The sequence below is a fragment of the Canis aureus genome, chromosome 36 (genome assembly GCF_053574225.1).
Source record: "Canis aureus isolate CA01 chromosome 36, VMU_Caureus_v.1.0, whole genome shotgun sequence".
NCBI lineage: Eukaryota > Metazoa > Chordata > Mammalia > Carnivora > Canidae > Canis > Canis aureus.
In genome coordinates this window covers 28,648,823-28,668,838 of record NC_135646.1, presented here as the reverse complement: position 1 = coordinate 28,668,838, position 20,016 = coordinate 28,648,823, and the positions used below count along the sequence as shown (strand labels likewise).

The following is a 20,016-nucleotide window of genomic DNA, read 5'->3' as shown; positions in this document are numbered from 1 at the left end:
AATTTGCTTATCCCTGCCTCATCCTAGGAAAGACAGATTGTAGCATTATAGTCAGCAGTGTGTTTTCAGGAGGGAAAATTCCCTAAGTTGAATAAACAAGACCCAAACTCAACCCAATCTGAAGGCTCCTGGCTGGAGGGTGACAGCAAGCCGGTCACCGCGGGCCGCGCTGGGTGCAGGGGGCGGGCGCGTGCCTGTGGGGCTCGGTCCCGTCCACCTCATGAGCCCAGGGCCCCTCCCAGGGCTTGGCACACAGCGTGTGTCCAGTGTTTACGTGTTAATTAAAACAAATGAACGTGCTTGCTGTCAATGTTGCATTTTAAAGACTATAGATTTTCTTCCACTCAGCTTCCCCTCTGTCATTCTGTTTCATACTTTGTTTTTTTTTAAAGATTTTATTTATTTATTCATAAGAGACAGAGAGAGGCAGAGACACAGGCAGAGGGAGCAGCAGGCTCCATGCAGGGAGCCCGATGGGGGACTCGATCCCGGGACCCCGGGGTCACAACCTGAGCCCAAGGCAGGCGCCCAAACATTGAGCCACCCAGGCGTCCCTGTTTCATACTTTAGGGCAGAAAAATTCCCATTCTTGTGTATTCCTGAAGTCCCCACAACTACACCTTACACAGCTCCCCTGTCTCGCTCCTGGACATTTATGATGCGCCACACGCCGAGCTACGGTACCTCTGCTAACCAGCTTGAGTGACTATTTCTCAAGTAACAACTTCCTTAAGGCTCAAGATTTCTTTTTCTCCCAAATTATTTGTCCCTCTTGCTTTGCTACTCTAAGTTCAAACTCTTCACCTGGGGGATTCTCAGCGCCTTCCCCTTTCTCAATAAGAAGTTTCTAAATGTCAAAGTCTTACCTTCTCCTTTATCCACGGGCCCCGCACAGGGCCCGGCACATAGCGACACCCAATAAGTGTATTAATGTTAATACAAGAAGATGATTCTTAAATGTTTCTTGCAGAAAAAAAAATAATGAAACTTCTCTGTGGTTATTGGATAACTCTGGTCTAAGTGCTTTTATTTAATTTCTGAAAGTTTAGCTACAAGGTGGTTGGGAAGGCTCTTCTGGTCTCTGACAATAAGAAGAGTGATGGCAAAAAGAAAAGAGGGAACTGTAGGTCATCCTGAAATCCTACCCGGCGTACATGGGTCTCCATTCCTCTGGCTGATTTCAGGGCAACCCCATAAGTCCAGACACCACTTTCCTCCATCCACCCTGGGAAGGGATTTCCTTTCCCTGGGTAGCGACTTAAAATGATGGATTTTAAAGTCCCTAGGAAATTTTATTTTTCAAATAAGGGCACAGTCACCAGAGTACACTGGTTTTCTCTGCATGTCTTTGAGGTTTTGGGGGATAATTAACATGCAGTGGACCTCGGGGGGTGAGGGGTGCAGCTAATCCCTGTGCTTTTCTTACAGCTTCAAGTGCTTGCAAGCAAAAGTCTCTCCTTTAACAAAGGACATCTCGCCTCTTGTGCTACGTCTGTCCCTGGTTTTTTCCCCCCAACCCTGAGTTCTGAAGGCTCAACTTAGAATCCAAAAAGCCCTGTCCCTTCCCGTTAGCACCTCATCGGGAACAACGAAGGGATGAAGCCCCGAGGGCTCGGCTGGCCATTCCGCGGCCCTGTAGGGCGACGCTGACTGCAGACCTGCCTTTTGTCACCCACAGAAACTCCAGGTTCTCGACTGGACCAGGTATTTTTTAGATGGGAGACAGAGGTGGGGAGTCATGACCTACGTTCCGGTCACCAAAACCCCCCGTCCTTGCGGGGTCCAAGGGCCGGGGGAAGCCACAGGCAGCCAGCCCGCTGCCACAGGCATCGAACCACCTTCCCAGGTGCTCGGGGACGGTCCCCGCGGCGCCTTGACCTGTAGCAAGAGCAGCCCGAGACGCTGCACGAGTCCTGGCAGGGGCCCCATCCTGTTGGCGGCCTTCCGCTCTCCTGTCCATGCCCGGGGGGTAGGGGGCAGGAGGACCCCAGAGCCCGCGGCTCCCCAGCCTCGGCCCAGGCTGGGCCCCGATGGCGGGCTCGGGGCTTGGGCGACGTGCCAGCAGGACGTGAGCTGGTTGCCAACAACTGAAACCTGGGAGGTCGTCATGACAAAAGAAAAAGATCCGAATTCTGGCCTTTCCTGAAAGGATGTGAAGCTGCGGCAGCGGGGCTGGGGTGACGGCGTGGCTGGCCGCCATCCGGGGCGCATCAGAGGAAGGCGGTGGCCCGTCGGGCCGCGTGTGACAGCTGGGCCTGGACAGCTGCCCCCGCCTTGCACCAGTGCACTCACATGTGAGCCCTCGCGGTCTGCGGCCTGCCGGGGCTGTGCAAGAAGTCGGCGCCTGCAGTATACAGCCGGCCACCGGGCCGGGCCCAGACGGGGACACGGGTACCTGTCTGCCCAGCTCCTGTCTCCTTGACCGGATGGCTTCGTGGGGAGGCCTTCGGAGCCCAGGGTCCCCCGTGTTTCCTGGACCTGCCCTCCCGGCCCCCCTGCTGCCCGGATGTGGGCTCATCGTCTCAGCCCACGAGAGGCTGTGTCCTGACACAGCGAGCCCTCTAGCAGGACTCGGGGGGCACCTGCCTTTACCTGGACAGATGAGGCAGGGCCCAGGAGCCACAGGCTGCGGGACCCACCGGGGGGCCTCGGGGACCCAGTCACGGCCCTCTATAGGTCCGCAGGAACCGGGTCGCACGGGTGTGACAAGCAGCCGGTCACGTATGACGTGCAGCTGGGCCAGGGACGGGAAGCGAAGCCAACCCTGGGCCACCGGACAGCCTATAAAGCGACCGTGATTAAGCACTGGTAGGCGATGCCCGGGGAGTCGTGCGGCAGCCTGGGGGGGGGGGTGGCGGGGACAGGACTGGGACACTCAGCAGCCCGCCAGCCTGGCGCAGTTTGGAGCTCGGGGAACCGCGACGGCAAAGAACCAAACTCTAAGGTGAGCGAGAGCCCAGGGCCTTGGGCTCCGGGAGGTGCCCCCCCGACCCCCATCTCATCAGCCACCGGGAACCAGCCTGGGGAGCCTCCGTGGAACCCTGGTGCCTCCCCAGCAGGATCCGGATGATTAGACAAGAGCAGCCCCCTGGGCGCAGGTCGTGACCACAGAGTCCCGGGGTCGAGCCCCGCCGGGGCTGCTCAGCCTCTCCCGCTCCCGCTCCCTCTCCCTACCCCTCCACGTCTTGGATAAATAAAGTCCTTACAGAGGGTGACCGGGAGACCACGTGTTCTGAGCGCCGGGCAGGTGAGCGGTGGAAACTGGGCTCCCTGCCTGCCCTGGACACCGAGGACGGCCACAACCGGTCGTGTGGGCCACCAGTACAGATGAGCTGACCTCCTGGTGGGGAGTCCTTATGTGTGGAGTATCGGGGATCCCTGGAGGGCTCAGTGGTGAGCATCTGCCTGTGGCTCAGGCTGTGACCCCGGAGTCCCGGGATCGAGTCCTGCATCGGGCTCCCCGCATGGAACCTGCTTCTCCCTCTGCCTCGGTCTCTGCCTCTCTCTGTGTGTCTCTCATGAATAAATAAGTAAAATCTTTAAGAATAAATAAGTAAAATCCTTAAAAATAAACAGGGACACCTGGGTGGCTCAAGAGCTCAGGGCGTGACCCCGGGGTCCTGGGATCGAGTCCTGCATCGGGCTCCCCGCATGGAGCCTGCTTCTCCCTCTGCCTGGATCTCTGCCTCTCTCTCTCTCTCTGTTTCTCATGAATAAATAATAAATAAAATCTTTGGAAAAAAAAAAAAAAGGAACATCAAGTCGTTTTGCTAAAGGTGTGACTTCTTAACTGGGACAGTTTGTGTGAAGAGTCAGAATTTTAGAGTCCCACGTGCTGCAGCGCGATGCAGTGCTGCAAAGGTCAAAACCCAGACGAGAAGGCTGGATGTTAAGGATGTCACCCCGCGAGTTGCCTCCGGGCCCTTTAGGACTGAGCTCCCGGCTGCAGAGGTCTTTATCCCGATGCCCAGATGGAGCAGAGATGCGGAGGTCACGGTGCCAATTTCACCTGCAACTTGTGTTGCAGCGTCAGAGGCCTGGTTTTTAGGAAAAGACTTGCGGTTGCTATGGAGCCGTTAATAATGATCGCCGCCTGCCCCTCAATCCCTCCGACTCCCAACCTCCGATATAAAGTCATTTAGTCCTGGGCTGTAGGGCAGTAAACAAACTTGGAAGCGAGAATTAACTGGGCTTGGGCATTCGTGTCTTAGTGTAGGAAATGCCTCTCATCGTGCCCTTTACTCACACTGGCGGCCTGGCTCCGTGGAAGTCGCCTCTAGTCTCTCGACAGTGGACTCAGACGCACGAGCGGTGCTAAAAACAGAAACATTTTGGCTGCCATCATACAATAAATGTGAAAAATCTTTATTTTGTGCAGAATCGGCCTATTGTGTGGAGCTTTTATTTTCATGCATAAAAAAGAAATTCAGTCATACCAGATTCCTAAGTGGAGAGAGGAGAATATTCCTGTTGTGACGTATGCATCTGTATATTTAAAAAAATAAAATAAAATCCGGCAGTAAAGTGACATCTTTGCTATATTTCTGTGAGATTTGTGATCCATGGAACAGACGCTTCTTACTCCTGAATTGTATTTCTGAGATATGGATCTTGGTGCTTATTAATGTACAACCAATCTGTGGGGGGAAAACTAATCCAGTTCTTGAGCTCCAGGCACATAAAGTTAGGAACACGTTATTGGGTGGGTAGAAAGGAGACATATCTAATTTGGGGACTTTGCAGCCTCACCAGTATGCAAATAATTCAACAATAATACAGAATAAATAGCTTCCATTTCCACCACGGCTGCTCTCTCTAATCCCTACAGTGTGTGTTTTCCAACAATTATCTGGCCTAATTCTCTGTTTTATTGCTTAGAATTTTAATGCTTCGAATGTGGAACATAGATGTTTGTCAGTAAAATCTGAAAAGATTTAAGGGTGACTTTTCACTGACATGCAGATAGTTTATGGGAACAAATGGCGTCAGCATTTTTGGAAAGAAAATGTAAACATCACATTAGCCCCGGATCCCCCCGGCTCTTGGGCTGTAGGAAGGGACACCGACCTCATAGAGGGTGACGACGCATGCTTGGGCCCCGAGTGAAATTGAGTCTTCCGCCAGGTGTATGGTGCCGCCCGAGACAAAGGTTTCTCTGTGCGAATAAACTGAGCATACAGTTCAATACATCCGTGTATTTGCAGGGCTATTTAAGGTATTATAAGGTCTGGTACAAAACAATAAAAATGCAGATGGAACTATCAAATTTATCAAGCTGCTGCAATAAATCCAGATGCTCTCCAGAGCTGGCAAGGTGATGTCAAGAAAGTTAAACTTGAAGAATGAGACTTGGATTTCTAAATGAGATCAGGGGAAAAAAGAAAGCAGAGTTAATAGGGGAAATCAAGACGGAAACAGTCAACACTCCAGCTCTGTTTGGGAGAGGGCTTAGAAATCAATTCTTCCTGCTTGTTCTAAAATGGTTCTGCCAAAAAAAAAAAAAAAACCCGACACTGTTACAGACTTTTTATTTTTTTGGTTTATTCGGTCTTCTTTAACACAGCCATTGTTAGTTCAACAATCTAACGTTTGGGGTACATTATTGCAAAATGGGGACATAGCTGTGTAGGTTATGCCATCAATATGCCGGTTAATCCTATTTTTCCGTCTATAGCACAAAGTATCGTTTGTTAATACTGTCTTGGGTCACTTCTATCTGTACGGTTACTTACGGTGAGTGGCACGGACTAAAGGTAGGAGTTTGCTCCCTGGCACAAGTGTCTCTAAACTAAAATAGTTTCCTTACAACATTAGCATTCTGTAACCAAAAGTAGATAAAGCAGCATTTTAGTAGAGTGTCAGGCCGTAGTAAAAATTAGCCTGTCTGAACAAATGTGCACATATACGTAAACACTAGCATGCTTTTGGAAGAATCATATTAATATTCTGTGAAATTAATACATAAATAAAATATGACCTGGGATGAAATTAGCAGTATGTGCAAAAAAAAAAAAAAAAAAAAAAAAGGAAAAACAGAACCCTTCCCTTCCAAAACCTGATGATTTTTAACATCTTCCAGGCCTACGTTACATCATCCGGAGTGTAAAGGTCATTTCAAAGTTGGAAAACCAGAGAGACTAGTAGGATCCAACTTCCTACAAGAGACAGTGCTTATGAATTTTGAAGATTTATGTTCATTCCAATGTTAATGGGACAACATCCTTTTAAACCTCCTTGGAGAAATATTTGGATTTCGTTTACGAAGAGAAATGCAGCTTCAACACAGTAAAACTATGTTTTTGTGTTTTTTGAAAATATTAGAAAATAAAAATATTGCAAAGATACAACCTATTACTCCTGGCTGTAGGACGCTCTCTAGAATTGCTAGTTAAGGAGTGGAATACTTGAGTTAATGCTGTAAATATTTTATCTCTAAGCACATAGTTTTTCTCTGGCTTCATTGTCTTTGGCACGCTTCCTTTCCTGTTTCTCTTATTTTCCCACTTCTCCTTCCTTTCTTAGTTTTCTCTCCCTGACAGTCCTGCCTTTTCTACACCTTACTTTCTGATGATTATAATCTTTCCATTTTTTTCCCTTCATTTTCAAGGACACTGGTTACGTGAATAACCAACTGAACCTTCTCTTTCAGCCTTTTTTTTTTTTTTTACAAAGTTGGGTTTTTCCTGAACACATAGTCACTCTTCAGCCTAAATACACACGTGTATTATACATCACACACTTGAAATGCAATCGTGAGGATTCACGGAGTTCTGTGAGACTCAGCATAGTGCTGGGGCGCTAGTCAGCAAGCTGGTGGAACGGTGAGGAGCGAATCCCGTTCCACGACGAGGATCTTGAGTTGCCTCTGGCTTTCCTCACCCCGTCAAACCGATCAGCGTTTTGCGGCTGCTCCGTTTCTTCTTCTGTGCAGTCTTGGAGCGACTGTACAAACAGAGAGCCTAAGAGCAAGTTGGGAGCGGGGCTCGGACAGGTTGCCCTCGTACAGCGTACAGCTGGGTGGTGCGTGTGCTGCTAGGATGGAGGAGACGACGGCGGCAGGGCCGGGGCGGTGCTGGACACGTGCGGGAGCCGCCCCGGTCCCCCGTCACCGGGCACACGGGAGCATCAGGCGCTCTGGTCCACCTGGAGCACTGCAGGCTGCTCTGGCTCCTCATCCGACCGCTCGGCGCCCTCAGAGGCTAGCAGGTAGCCCCCCTCGTAGCGAACCTTCTGGGCCTGTTCCAGGGCCACCGACTCCTCTTCTTCGTCCTCCCGAGCTGTCAGGTCAGCGTCGCCCTCCAGGCCCGCGTTGGCCCCTCTGGAGGCCGGCCTCCCTGCCTCCCCGCCCTCGCTCTTCCCCTCCTCCGGGGCGCTGGCGAGGGACGTTTGGGAAAGGCCCTTGGCCAAGGAGCTCTGCTCCTGTTCCCCGGCTACCTGGTCACTGCTCCGCGTGGCTTCCCACCTGCTCTCATTTTCCGCGGGGCTCTCGCCCTCCCGGACTTTCTTTCGAACGAAGGTGAGGGGAGAGACCTTGAAGGGGGACCTTTTCCCTGAGGATATCTTCTGGTGATTGGAAGCGAGGGACTTCTTAATCTTCTCTCTCCTCTCTACGGATACGATCTTTGTCCCCAGCTTGTTCATTTTCTTCTCGATGTTCTGGCGAGAAAATGCTTTCTTGAGGCTGTCTACCTTCTGGAGGCCAGACCTTTTCATTTTCTCGGCCCTACTTTCTTCCATCGCTTCCTCCGAGCTGTCTTGCAGGGCCTCCTCGTCGTGGGGCGAGTCGTCACCCGAGGAGAGGTCCACCGTGTGCAAGGTTTCCTCCAGGGACTGGTTGTCCTCGGCAAGCTCCTCCTCGCCTTCCGCCGGCCTGGAAGGTGGCTCTTTCACAAACACGCCGGCAGGGATCTCATTTTCTTCCTGAAAAGATGGACAACGTGGGTTTCAGGTTAATAACAGGTTTCACAAATGGGCCTGAGCTGCTGCAACTGGCGGCAAGTCTCTTTCTGGCACGGGGGGGCATGACAAGAAACCAAACGTTTGTGGCTTCAGTTTTCTGGAATACGAAGAGTTAATGCTAAACCGGTCAGGTCATTCCCCGGGGCTGGGGAACAGCCTGCGGGCCGCTGGCAAGGCCTCGATCAGCCACAGGCAGGCGGAAGTGCGCTGTGGTCCTCATAGACCAGGAAGTTGCTTAGATAAAGGAGCTAAAGTAAGTCACTGGGAACCCAACGGCCTCGGTCCTAACGTCCCTCAAGGTCAAATGGCTCTGTTCCTGCCAAAACCCCACTGCAAAAGAGCCTGGTGGCCGAGTCAGAAGATAAAAAGATGGTGACAAGGGAGAGGCTTGGACAGTCCTCACGCGTCAGACACCACGCGGAGCCTTGGTGGGTTCCCCGCCCGGCCAGGGCTCAGGAAGGAGAGCTCGGCCCACCTCGGTCTCTGCTCAAAACCGCACACTCATTTTTCTGATGATGTGACTTCGGAGTAAGAGACGCCCGGGCCAGCCCCACGGGGGCCCCAAGCCGACGACGCCTTGAGGTCTAGGATGCCCTTTGGGCCCTGATAAGGAGACGTGGCCTGTCGTGGCCACTCTCCGTGCGGTGAGCAGCAACCCTGAAGTAGCTCATCCGGGCCCTGTTGCCGGCCACGGGGGCTTCCCTGGACAGGAATACTTTGCGCCCCGACCTAGAGCATGGAGTGACGGGGGCTCGGCAGGCGGCCCCTCCCCTGCGCTGTTGCCACACGCCTCTTCCTCGAGCTCCTGGATGCACAGGCGAGGGTGCGTCCCGCCCTGCGTCCCAGGGAGCAGAGCCCCAGACCTTGGCTCCAGCGCCCGAGGGCAATGGTGCCCCAGCACGGCCGGGGGGCAGGTGTCGATGCAGACCTGGCCGCGCAGCATAGGAATCCCTTGCGTTTTTTAAAGTCTTCTTCGAATGCTGGATAATGAGAGCCAGCCGGCAAGGCGGCCTCACCTTTTCACGCAAAGAAGTGGCACGGGAGAAAGAACGTGGGACGGGGTCTTGGCCGCGCTGCGGAATGGCTGTGTGGCTTTCAGCAAATGACTTGATCTCCGTGGGTCTCAGTTTCTTCCAAATACGAACAAGAGAGTTTGACCCGGATTAGCAGCCTTCAGACTGCACTCCCAGGGGCGCTCGGGGTCCTGCGGGGAGGCCCAGGCGGGCCAGGCTTCAGAGCCTACCCCCACCCTGGCCTCAACCACAGCTTCCGTGTCCGGATCATGTTGTGGACTAACCCTCAGGCTGAGAAGTGACCAGATTTTGTGCATTTAAAAGTCTATCTGGGGTCCACACTTCATGTAAAGGTCATGGTAACAGCAACAATTCCCCTTCATCTTGCAATTTTGATTGACCGAAAAGTAACACTGGGGTTATGATCAAACGCATGCATATTTTTTCGCTTTGTGCTTACAAAAACGAAATGAACGAAGTTCGATATAGGGAAACGTCAAAGTCCCTCTCCTGATGAACCACCGAACGGTCGAACGGTCATACTCTGCGAAGACGCAGCCCCGGGGCTCCCCCTCACACACACATACTCCTACCACAGTCCTTTCCGTAGATTGGTTGGAAATGAAAGATGAAGTCTTGGGTAGAGGTAAACGGCAGAAAATCTGGTCAAATAGACTCTCTCTTAAGTAAAGAGATTACAGATTCTGTTTCCCAAATCTCTCTCCACAACCGCCAATTTCGAATGTCATAGGAAGTGAGTCAGGAACACAGGGTAAGAGACAAAGTAAAACAATGGAAAAGAGGGATCCCTGGGTGGCTCAGCGGTTTGGCGCCTGTCTTTGGCCCAGGGCGTGATCCTGGAGACCCGGGATCGAATCCCACGTCGGGCTCCCGGTGCATGGAGTCTGCCTCTCTCTCTCTCTCTCTGTGACTATCATAAATAAATAAAAATTAAAAAAAAAAAAAAAACAATGGAAAGGGGTATGGGATTCCCATGAGTCGTTGACGACACAGTTGCTCTAGGGAGCAACTTTCCTATGTTGCAGGTCTCAACTCGCTTCTGTTTCGCGGGCCTGTACTCTCCACGAGGGTGGCCGCTTTGGTCTCTCGCTCACTGCTGGGCCCAGCAACTGGCATACTTCGTGGCAGCTCAACAGCCATTTGCTGAGTGAGCGCACGCCTGTTGGGTAAGGGGGCTTTCCCAGGCTTTCCCAGCAAGCCGCGCAGGTGGCCCTACCCGCTGGGGACTACAAGGGAATGGGCTTAGCTCTGTGTCTAGAAGAAAGTTCGTTGATCACAGCTGCCATCGGGAAATGACATTAGGGAAGCGTGCGGTCAGGTGAGCCAGCGACGTGTGGGAGGCATACGCTGCACAGGGGGGCAGCTGGCAGATGCTGGGAGATCCACGGAACTCCACTTGTGGTTTTTTGTTTGTTTGTTTGTTTGTTTTAAGATTGTCCTCATTTATTTGACAGAGAGAGAGCAGAATAAGAGAGAGCAAGCGAGCACATGAGCAGAGGGGGAGGGAGAAGCAGATGCCCCACGGGGCAAGGAGCCTGCCTGCCTTGGGACTCGATCCCAGGACCCCGGGACCCCAGGACCCTGGGATCGTGACCTGAGCTGAAGGTGATGCTTAACCGACCAAGCCACCCTGGCGCCCCCAAACCCACGGACTCTTTGTGCGATGCTGGGACATTGATACAAGAGCTCTTAGGCCAACTATGAAAATAAACACGGCGGGAGCAGACAGAGTCCAGAATGAGCCGGATGTGTGTTTATAAAGCTAGAAACAAGTGAGACGTGTCTTTTTGACTTAACTGCTTTATGTTTCTTTGTCACTTTAATTACTGGAGCAGCGGTTTGTGTTCTGTCTACCGGGCGGCGTTTATTCTGTGGCTGCCCGGGGCTCCAGTCTGAGGCCGAAGGCCTTCCCTTCACCCAGGAATCTGCGGGTGTCCATGCACACGCGGGGCCTACTTGTCCATTGTGTGTCTTTAGAAGCAGAAAGATATGGACACTCCTCAAAATCTCTATTGCTTCCGCAGAGTGCACACACCATGCTGGACTCTGAAGTGGCCGGGGGTGGGGGGTGATAACCGGCTGGCATTTGGGGCAGGAGATCTTCTGGAAGCGCATGGGCCCCAGTGCCCAGCCCTGCACATGGGCCCTGCCCCCCCCACACACACCTCCTGGAAACACTTGGCAGCGCACCTGTCTGCAGGTGACGGGCACTTCCCTCCAGCCTCCTGGCCTCACGTTTTTGATCTGCCTTAGGAGATGTAGGAATCTCTTACAGATTCCCTAGTGACGGCTCCCTGGGGGGGTGGGGGGGGCAAGTCCACGCCCTCGGCCCCGTCAGCCCCCCCAGTTACTCCCGTAGGCCTCTAGGTCTGCGACCCCTAACACGGCAGTAGGAACCCCATGGGCTGCGCTGCTCTCTTGGGCCCGTCCACCGAGCAGGGCTCCCCGAGCAGCTGCTTGCCCTACAGACTTACTGTCAAAAAGGTCCTGAGCCGCCGCTCTGCAGCTGCTGCGGGTTCTGACCGTTCACAAGAGCCCTTAGGAGTTCTAGGAGAACTAAGGAGCACCCTCCAAGCACGCACGAGCGATGGGCTTGCAGCCCGGGACGAGAGGAGGGACGCAGAGAACTCTCGAGGAGGGCACGGTGCTCCTCACACTCTGGCTTGTTTGCTACTTAGATTGGTTCTCGGGAACCAACTGTCCCAGGTGTGCATGTGGATCCCAACGCAGAGAACCTTGCCCACCTGCCGAGGGCCTCTTGGGTTGGAGCTCCTGGAAGCTGATCCTTGCACGTATGTAGAAGAATACGCTTGAGAAGAGAAGGCCACCCTACGACCCGAGTTAGACAAGGAAGCCGAGAGTAAAAGCTTGAACAAGGCGAGAGAAGCGAGCGGTTCGTGCTTGTGTGTCCCTAACTCATCATCCCTGTTGGTAGAAGAAACGGGCTAGGGCTGTCACAGTCCCGCAGGGATGTGGTGACATCCGGAAGGGATGGGAGGACCGTAAATCTGTGTCCGTGGGATGCTTTATCCAGTAATCTCTAAATACTAGTTATTAAAATGGAACTATGCCCACCTGACATTCTGATTTATAGGTCTCTTTTACACATTGATGGTTTTCTCCAATTTGTGTTTCTGAGCTATAGATTGCCAAGTGGATAAAGCCATTGATTAGAACTGCACCCCGAAGGCAGCTGTCGGTAGAATCAGCAAGTCATAAGAATAAAATGCATTAGTTATAATCCCTGAGCAGTCTTTCACATTGAGGAGGATTTAAAAGTTTCATTATTTTTCAGTGTTATCAAGGGTTCAATTCTTTTTTAAGATCACACTGGTTAGGTGTTCTTTGTTACCCACACACCAACCCCCCTCCCCCAAAACGGAAAACAAATCATTCCGAATTATTTAAAAGCTGATGCCGAAAACCCAGTAAACATGAACTTTGTCATAGCGGAACAGTGTTTGTTTTTCTTTACCCTTTTTGCAATTCGACTCCGTAATTGCTATTATTAATAAAATGAAAGCTTGCTAGTCACTTTCAGAAACAGAGCCTCTGCTTCTTTGATTAAAAAAAAAAAAAAAAAAAACGAGTTTACACTAAACTATTATTAGGGTACTTTCCAGATCCAAGATACTTGATTTGGTGATATTAATATAAATCCCACGAAAAATAATTAACACAGTGCAGAAGAGATCTCCTAGAGGATTAAATGCCAAACATGTTTCGTGCAAGGATCCAAACTATAGGACCTGAGCAGCTCTGGAGAATGTTTTTCATTCACTCAATTCTAACAGACCCAGATCACAAAACAATGGGGGCGGCAACATTTACGGGGAAGGGCTGCATCTGAGCAACAGTCCAGTTTTTCCATAAATAAGAGAAAGGAATGATTCTCTTGAAGGAACAATAATCAGTTATTCACTTAACATGCCTGAGGCAGTGCTCACATTCAGTAAGTGCAAATAATAATAAGAGCTAGTATTTTGTTTATCTCAGAAACCAAAAGGATAAGTCGCGCATCGAAACGAGTGCGCCCTCACGGGGACGTTCATCTACGGGACACCCACATGGTGAGCTGTCACATAAAGGGGCCTTGGATTTTCTGTATTCCCGGTTCTTCGACATCCTTAATATCTGTAATAATTTAGCAACTTTCAGAGCAGTGGCTTTGGATAGAGGAAGTAGGGTCTTTAAAAAAGAAATCAGCTTTAAAATAGTCTGAAGATGTTACACTTTTAGCACTTTTCTCAAAACCTGATCTCATCGAGAGAAGCCAAATGATGAATATTTGAACACATTTATAGGCCTGATCCTCCACGAATGTATCCATAGCAAACACCCAACCTCTACTCTTTTCACCCAATTTCACAATTTTATGTGGTTGAAAGTGTAAGCTGTCCATGAGTACGCTCATTTTGTTCCCTAGATTTGAAATCATTCCCAAGCCGCTCTTTCAGATAATCATGACTAAGACCTTCTGGCATAAGTGGCCACCACACCCTCCCGGCCAGTTCCCTGTGAAATTCTAGGCTCTTCAATCAACAGAGAAAATTCCCTTTTGAGGGTAAATTCACTGATTTCCTGTATAAATTCTATTCTTAGAGAAAGGTGGCCCTACGCACCGGCAAAGCAAGCATCAGTCTTATTGTTAGTCTTTCGCATTTGCTTTTTGATCGCCAATCCCTCTGAGTCTTATTTCATTTATACTGGGTCCTATCACAGCATTTTGAGTTCCAACATTGACCTTAAGCTATTGTAAAATAATGTAAAAAAGGAAAGCTGCTAAGTTTAACAAGGATCTTACAATTTGTTTCATTGCTCAAAGAGAGATGAACATTCTCCAGTTTTAGATACTCCTGGCTATAATTTGAGGTAATTGCGAAAGGCACCGGAGTCTGTAAAGCCACGAGGATGTGGTAAGTTCAGCATACATTTGAATAAATAAATAAATATTTAAGATTTTATTTATTTATTCATGAGAGACACAGAAAGAGGCAGAGACCCAGGCAGAGGGAGAAGCAGGCCCCACACAGGGAGCCCCATGGGGGACTCGATCCCAGGACTCGGGGGTCACACCCTGAGCCAAAGGTAGATGCTCAACCACTGAGCCACCCAAGGGCCCCTAAATAATTTATTTAACTTATATTTATTTACTTTTTAAAATATTTTATTTGAGAGCGAGAGCGAGAGAAAGAGCATGAACGGTGGGGAGGGGCAGAGGGAGAGGGAGAAGCAGACGCCCGCTGAGCACGGAGCCTGTAACGGGGCTTGATCCCAGTACCCCAAGATCATGACTTGAGCTGAAGGTAGAGGTTCAACCACCTGAGCCACCTAGGTGCCCAATGAATAATTTATTTTAAATAGGACAAAGTTTGGGGTTTACAAAAATGCTGACGTGTAAGGACCTTGTAGACAAACCAACTGAGCGACCAACCAAACGGCACCTACAGATCTCGGAGGACACAACAGGACTTTACTAGAAACCTAATCCTCTGAACACTATCGTACTAAATATGCTCAAGTAAAGTGACAGATTTTCTTTCCTCTCTCTCTCTCTCTCTCTTTTTTTTAATTTTCACATCAATTGTTTTTGTCTTAAATTAGAAAACCAATGAGTTTAGCAAGGGAAAGTCTAGCATGGGGTTCAACTGGACTGAAAATGACAAACTACTTATAGGGTGGTACCTGGTATATTATCTGCCCTCCTTACTCTCTTACCCACCCTCTGCCACTCTGTGAAAACTACTGCCACCGGCAGGGTCTATTTTGGGTAGGCCCTTTGGGCAGAGTCCTTTGCTCTCATGGTGTGTTGGGGACACACAACTGATTTCAATACGGAAGTTATCGTACAATGTATGGCAGGGAGTCGAAGAGTGTGGGTGCGTAGGTGTCTTTTCATAAATCCCATAAGCATAACTGTTTTAAGATCCCGAGTAGGGTGGGGTCATTTTTTACTCAAGAGCCATATATCGAACCAAGCAGAAGGATGGCCTCCACTCTGTGCCAGGGCATTTCAGATCCGCCCAGAAAGAGCTTCTACTCCTTGAGGTTCTACACCACGCCAGTCACTTAGCATTCTAAATAGGTTCTTCCTTTTATTCCTCATCCTGTAAGAGAGCTAGGAAAGGAGCCTTCATGTGTAAAAGCACACGGTGAAATCAATTTTATGTTGAGATCACATCCCGGCCTCATGGCCTGCTTACCAAGTAACGTCAAACAAGAGACAGACGTCCTTGAATCTCAGCATCATCATCTGTGAATTGGGGACAAATGAGATGATGCACAGAAAGCCACTTAGAGCATGCAGGGATTACTAACAGGGCTCAAAAATATTTTGTTCCTATTAATATCCTCAGTGTACAGATGAGAAAACAGAAGCTTGGAGAAGCTACAAAGTGTGCACAAGATCACATATTTGGCAAGTGGTGAAACTAGAATATGAACCGGTGTCTATGGGACAAAATATAGCTTCTCAACCCTGAACCTGGAGCACTTTCCAGCACAAGTTAGTATTTCATCCACTGGCACAATTACTACCGTGGAAACCCTACTTTATGAGAAAGAACAACCCTGCCATGAAGAGACTGCACCTGTAGTTGTTTGTTTGTTTTCAAAATAATCATCTTACAATGTCTTGAGAGTTGAGGTTACTAATATCCTTCAGGCTACTGATGGGTCTTCCATGGCTTAAAAAAGGTCCGGTTCCTTGACTTTAGTCCCTTGTCTCCTAAACTGTTCTTTCAAAAAATAAAAATAAAAATAAATAAAAATAACAAAAGTGTCCTGGGGCACCTGGGTGGGTCAGTTAGTTAAACATCTCCTTGAGCTCCCGTCATGATGCCGGGTCCTGGGACTGAGCCCTGCATCGGGCTCCCTGCTCAGGGGGGGAGCCTGCTTCTTTCTCCCTCTGCCTCTCCCACTCCCCCTACTTGTGCTCTCTCTCTCTCTCTGTGAAATAAATAAATATCTTTAAAAAAAAAAAAGCGTCCTTTGGGGCTGCTTGCTAAGAGGTGCAGAATGGGGCCTGAATCCATTGCTTTGCATTCTCTTAGCTGCCACCTGGTCTCGAGCACCGCCGTTGCGCCCTTCACTCACTCTATGGGAGCTCCTACCATCTCTGGCTACAATTTCACACCTGTCAACCCGATGTGGCAAAACAGGAGACCGTGGTGGGCTCAACAGCGGCCCAAGCCTTTAAGTTCCCCAACCGTTGTTTTTTTTTTTTTTTTTTAAGTCAGATTTAGAATTCTCTTGAATTTTTAGTCACGTAACTTCTCCATCCCTGTCCCCAATATCTACAGAGCATCCGTGGCAAAATGAAACATAAATCGATCCCGACGAATTATGATTTCCCTCCGAGAGGTGCTTCCCTCACCCCCTGATCTAATGGACAGAGGACAAGAGATAATCTCCCTGATTCACATGGGAAGGAGGAAAATTTCCTTTGATGACTCAGATTTAAGCATGTCCGTACAAGTTTGGTTTTGTTTGGAGACCAGTATTTAATTTAGAAATGCCTTGAGAGCTGAGATTCCGAATATCTCTTAGGCTAATAAAGTAAGGATCTTCCATAGCTTAAGAAAGGCGCAGTCACTGTATCTCTTTTCGGTTCATCTGGTGCATGGAAAGCTATTCCATTTGCATGACAAGCTAAAAACCGTCTGGGCTGCAAAAGCCTGCGAGGTATAGGAGGACATCAGCTGCCTGAAGCTTTACATCAAGCGCAATTTGGGGAGGACAAAAAAGCAGCCAGATGAGTCTTTCCTTTTATGGCGGGAAGGAGGCTTAGGTTCTAACTTGGCAGAGCAGATTCATTTAGAAAAAAGAAGGCTCCCTCGGTTTAAATTCCAATTTCTAAATCTCCCCTGGGAGATGAAGGCTCTTCTTGTGTGCCTTTCACAATCAAACAGTTGGTTATAGCCTCTCCCATGCACGGCTTTGAAATCCTCCCCTATTCACTTGGTCACAGGGAGCCGGCCCCGGGGCAGGGTCGCACTTGCTTCCTGGGCTCCGCCGCAGGCCTGGCCGTGGTCCACAGGGCGGAAGGGCCTCCCCAGTGGGCAGGGCTGCCCTGAGGCTCACAGGTGCCCACGCGGCCGAACAAGGGCCCCACGCAATCTCCCTGTCCCCAGATACCCTCTTGCCACATTAATTGCATCACTGATGCATTAAAAAAAAAAAAAAATTAAGTGGCCTTTTTCTTCTAAGGCAACCATTGAAAAGAGAAAAATATTGAAGACCAGCCTTTGTAACTAGAGCTGATAACCCCGCTCGGATTTCGCCTTCCAGTCGGCCTTTCCCGAGGTGGTGAGACCCGAACCTCCCGCGCCTGTGGGGAGTTTTGCTAGAGAGTAGCAAAGACTGCTTCGGCCAAAAGAATCTTAAAGGAAGGGACTAGTTCAAGTCTAAGGGCCTCGGTCTTCAGTACTTGGTCAACGCTTAAAACGGTCCTGAGTTTGACCTCTTGGTTAAAAACAGAAAAACAACAAACAAACCCAACTGACACCATCATCTCACTTGGAAGCCCGCACAGAGTGAATAAATGGCCTCGGAGGGGGATCCCTGGGGGGCTCGGCGGTTTGGCACCTGCCTTAGGCCCAGGGCCTGATCCTGGGGTCCCGGGATTGAGTCCCACATTGGCCTCCCTTTGTGGAGCCTGCTTCTCCCTCTGCCTGTGTCTCTGCTACCTGCCCCCCCGCCCCCCGTCTGTCATGAATAAATAAATAAAATCTAAAAAAAGGAATTAAGAAGTTCCTGATCATAGACTCATTTACTTGCAAACAAAACAAAAAAACAGCCTTGGAGTTACCGAGCCCTGTGCAGTTCACAGCTGCGCTCAGAGCCCTGGGTTCCTAATGCAGAAAGACAGGTGAGGGTGGCCAGGGCATGTGCACCCGCTCGCCCTCCCCTCCTGTGTGGGACACATCTAGGTGGCCCTGGCCTGCTATGCCCTGGGCCTGGCCCTATGTGCAGGTTCCATGCACGGACTGGTGCTGCCGGCAGGTGGAGATGGCAGGCAGGGACGGCAGGTGGGGAAAGGGTGTCAAGGGTGCTGTCCTGGCAGGTGGGGACGGCAGGTGGGGCAAGAGAGGATGGCAGGCAGGGATGGCAGGTGGGGACGACAGGTGGGGACAGCAGGTGGGGAAGGGGCATCAAGGGTGCAGTCCTAGCAGGTGGGGACGGCAGGTGGGGTAAGAGAGGATGGCAGGCAGGGATGGCAGGCAGGGATGGCAGGCAGGGACGGCAGGTGGGGACAGCAGGTGGGGCAGGAGAGGATGGCAGGCAGGGACGGCAGGTGGGGACGGCAGGTGGGGATGGCAAGTGGGGACGGGGCATCGAGGGCGCGGCCCTGGCAGGAGGGGACGGCAGGCGGGGCAGGTGGGGACAGCAAGTGGAGACGGCAGGCAGGGACTGCAGGTGGGGCAGGTGGGGCCGGCAGGCGGGGAAGGCAGGTGGGGCAGGTGGGGACGGCCAGTGGGGACGGGGCGTCGAGGTGGGGCCCTGGGGGGCTGGGGGGCGGGGTGGGGGGCCGGGGCGGGCCGAGGACTGACCTGGAAGACGAGCACGCGGAAGCGGCGGCGCGCGAGCAGCCGCGCGTGCTGATGCTGCAGCCGGGCCACCTGCGCGCCCCGCCGCTCCACGCGCTCGCGGACGGCCTGGGCCTGGGCGCTCAGCCCGCGGGCCTGCCGCAGGAGCCCGGCCACCGCGCCGTCCGTGGCCGCCTGGCGGGCGCAGAGGTCGCCCAGGTCGCCGCGCACGCGGCCCACCGAGCCCTCCAGGCCCGCCTGCCGCCGCCCGAGGTCGCGCTGGCCCCGCCGCACGGCGTCCAGCATGCCGGCCAGCTGGTCCAGCAGCGCGAGCACCGTCACGGCGCTCACCTGCGCGGCGCCCACCTGCGCGGAGCCCACCTGCGCGGAGCCCCAGGGCGCGTCCCCCGGGGCCCCCGGGCGCGGGCGGCGGCTCGGCGTGGGCGGCGCGGGCGCGGGCGCGGGGCCGGGGCTGGCGGGCCTCTCCTGCCACGGGGCGGGCCCCGGGTGCCGGCTGTCCTCGGCGGCGGCCAGGTGCTCCCCCATGGCGGGGGGCGGGGGGCGGGGGCCCCGGGGTGCGGGCCTCTCGGGCGGCAGCGGGCCTGGAGCGCAGGGCGGGGGCTCAGCCCGGCACCAACTGGCCGGGGCGCGGCGTTCCCGCGGCTCTTAAAGGCCCTGCTCCGGGGGGGGGAGGGGGGGGAGGGATGGGGGGGCGAGGGCCCCGGCCCAGAGCCGCTGGGGCCCCGGAGCATGCACGCCCTTCCTAACCCGCTCCCCTGGCACGGGCCCTTTCCTGCAGGCTCAGCTTTGCTTTCCTAGCGCTCTCTCCCTTCAGAAAAGCGGTTCAGGCCCATATTTCCATCATGACTTCATCCAGAGGCGGAGAAAAACACGCTGGCTTGGCTCAGCTCCACAGCCTCCCGTTGGCTACGGCCAGTAAACTTTTCTCTGGCTGTTGTGCTGCAGATGCAACACAGAGCGCCTGTGCGTGTGCCTGTGCCTGTGTGTGTGCGTGTGTGTGTGAGAGAGAGACCTGGCTGCTCTGCTGCGGATGCAACACAGAGCACCTGTGCCTGTGCCTGTGCATGTGCATGCGCGTGTGTGTGAGACCTGGCTGCTGTGCTGCAGATGCAACAGAGTGTTTGTGTGTGTGTGTGTGTGAGAGAGAGAGACCTGGCTGCTGTGCTACAGATGCTACACGGAGCGCCTGTGCCTGTGCATATGCCTATGCGTGTGTCTGTGTGTATGTGAGAGAGAGAGACCTGTCTGCTGTGCTACAGATACAACACAGAGTGCCTGTGTGTGTGTGCATATGTGTGTGTGAGACCTGGCTGCTGTGCTACAGATGCCACACAGAGCGCCTGTGCATGTGCCTGTATGTGTGTGCATGTGTGTGCGTGTGCATGCGTGTGTGTGTGTGTGTGTGTGTGTGTTCCTGGCCACAAGTTCCGGTAACGGAAAGTACCGTTTGCATCTGCCCTGGAAGGACGGATGGG

At 52.2% G+C, this 20,016-nt stretch overlaps 1 protein-coding gene across 1 annotated transcript; it reads right to left on the bottom strand.

Annotated features, from left to right (window-relative positions):
* Positions 1–5,521: 5,521 nt before the first annotated feature.
* CAVIN2 (caveolae associated protein 2) lies at positions 5,522–19,066 on the bottom strand. Its single transcript, XM_077885338.1, has 2 exons — positions 18,545–19,066; positions 5,522–7,920 (listed from the first exon to the last, which is right to left on the bottom strand). Exons 1-2 carry the CDS (start codon positions 19,064–19,066, stop codon positions 7,126–7,128), a joined length of 1,317 nt encoding a protein of 438 aa, XP_077741464.1. The 3' UTR covers positions 5,522–7,125.
* Between the last annotated feature and the right edge of the window lie 950 nt (positions 19,067–20,016).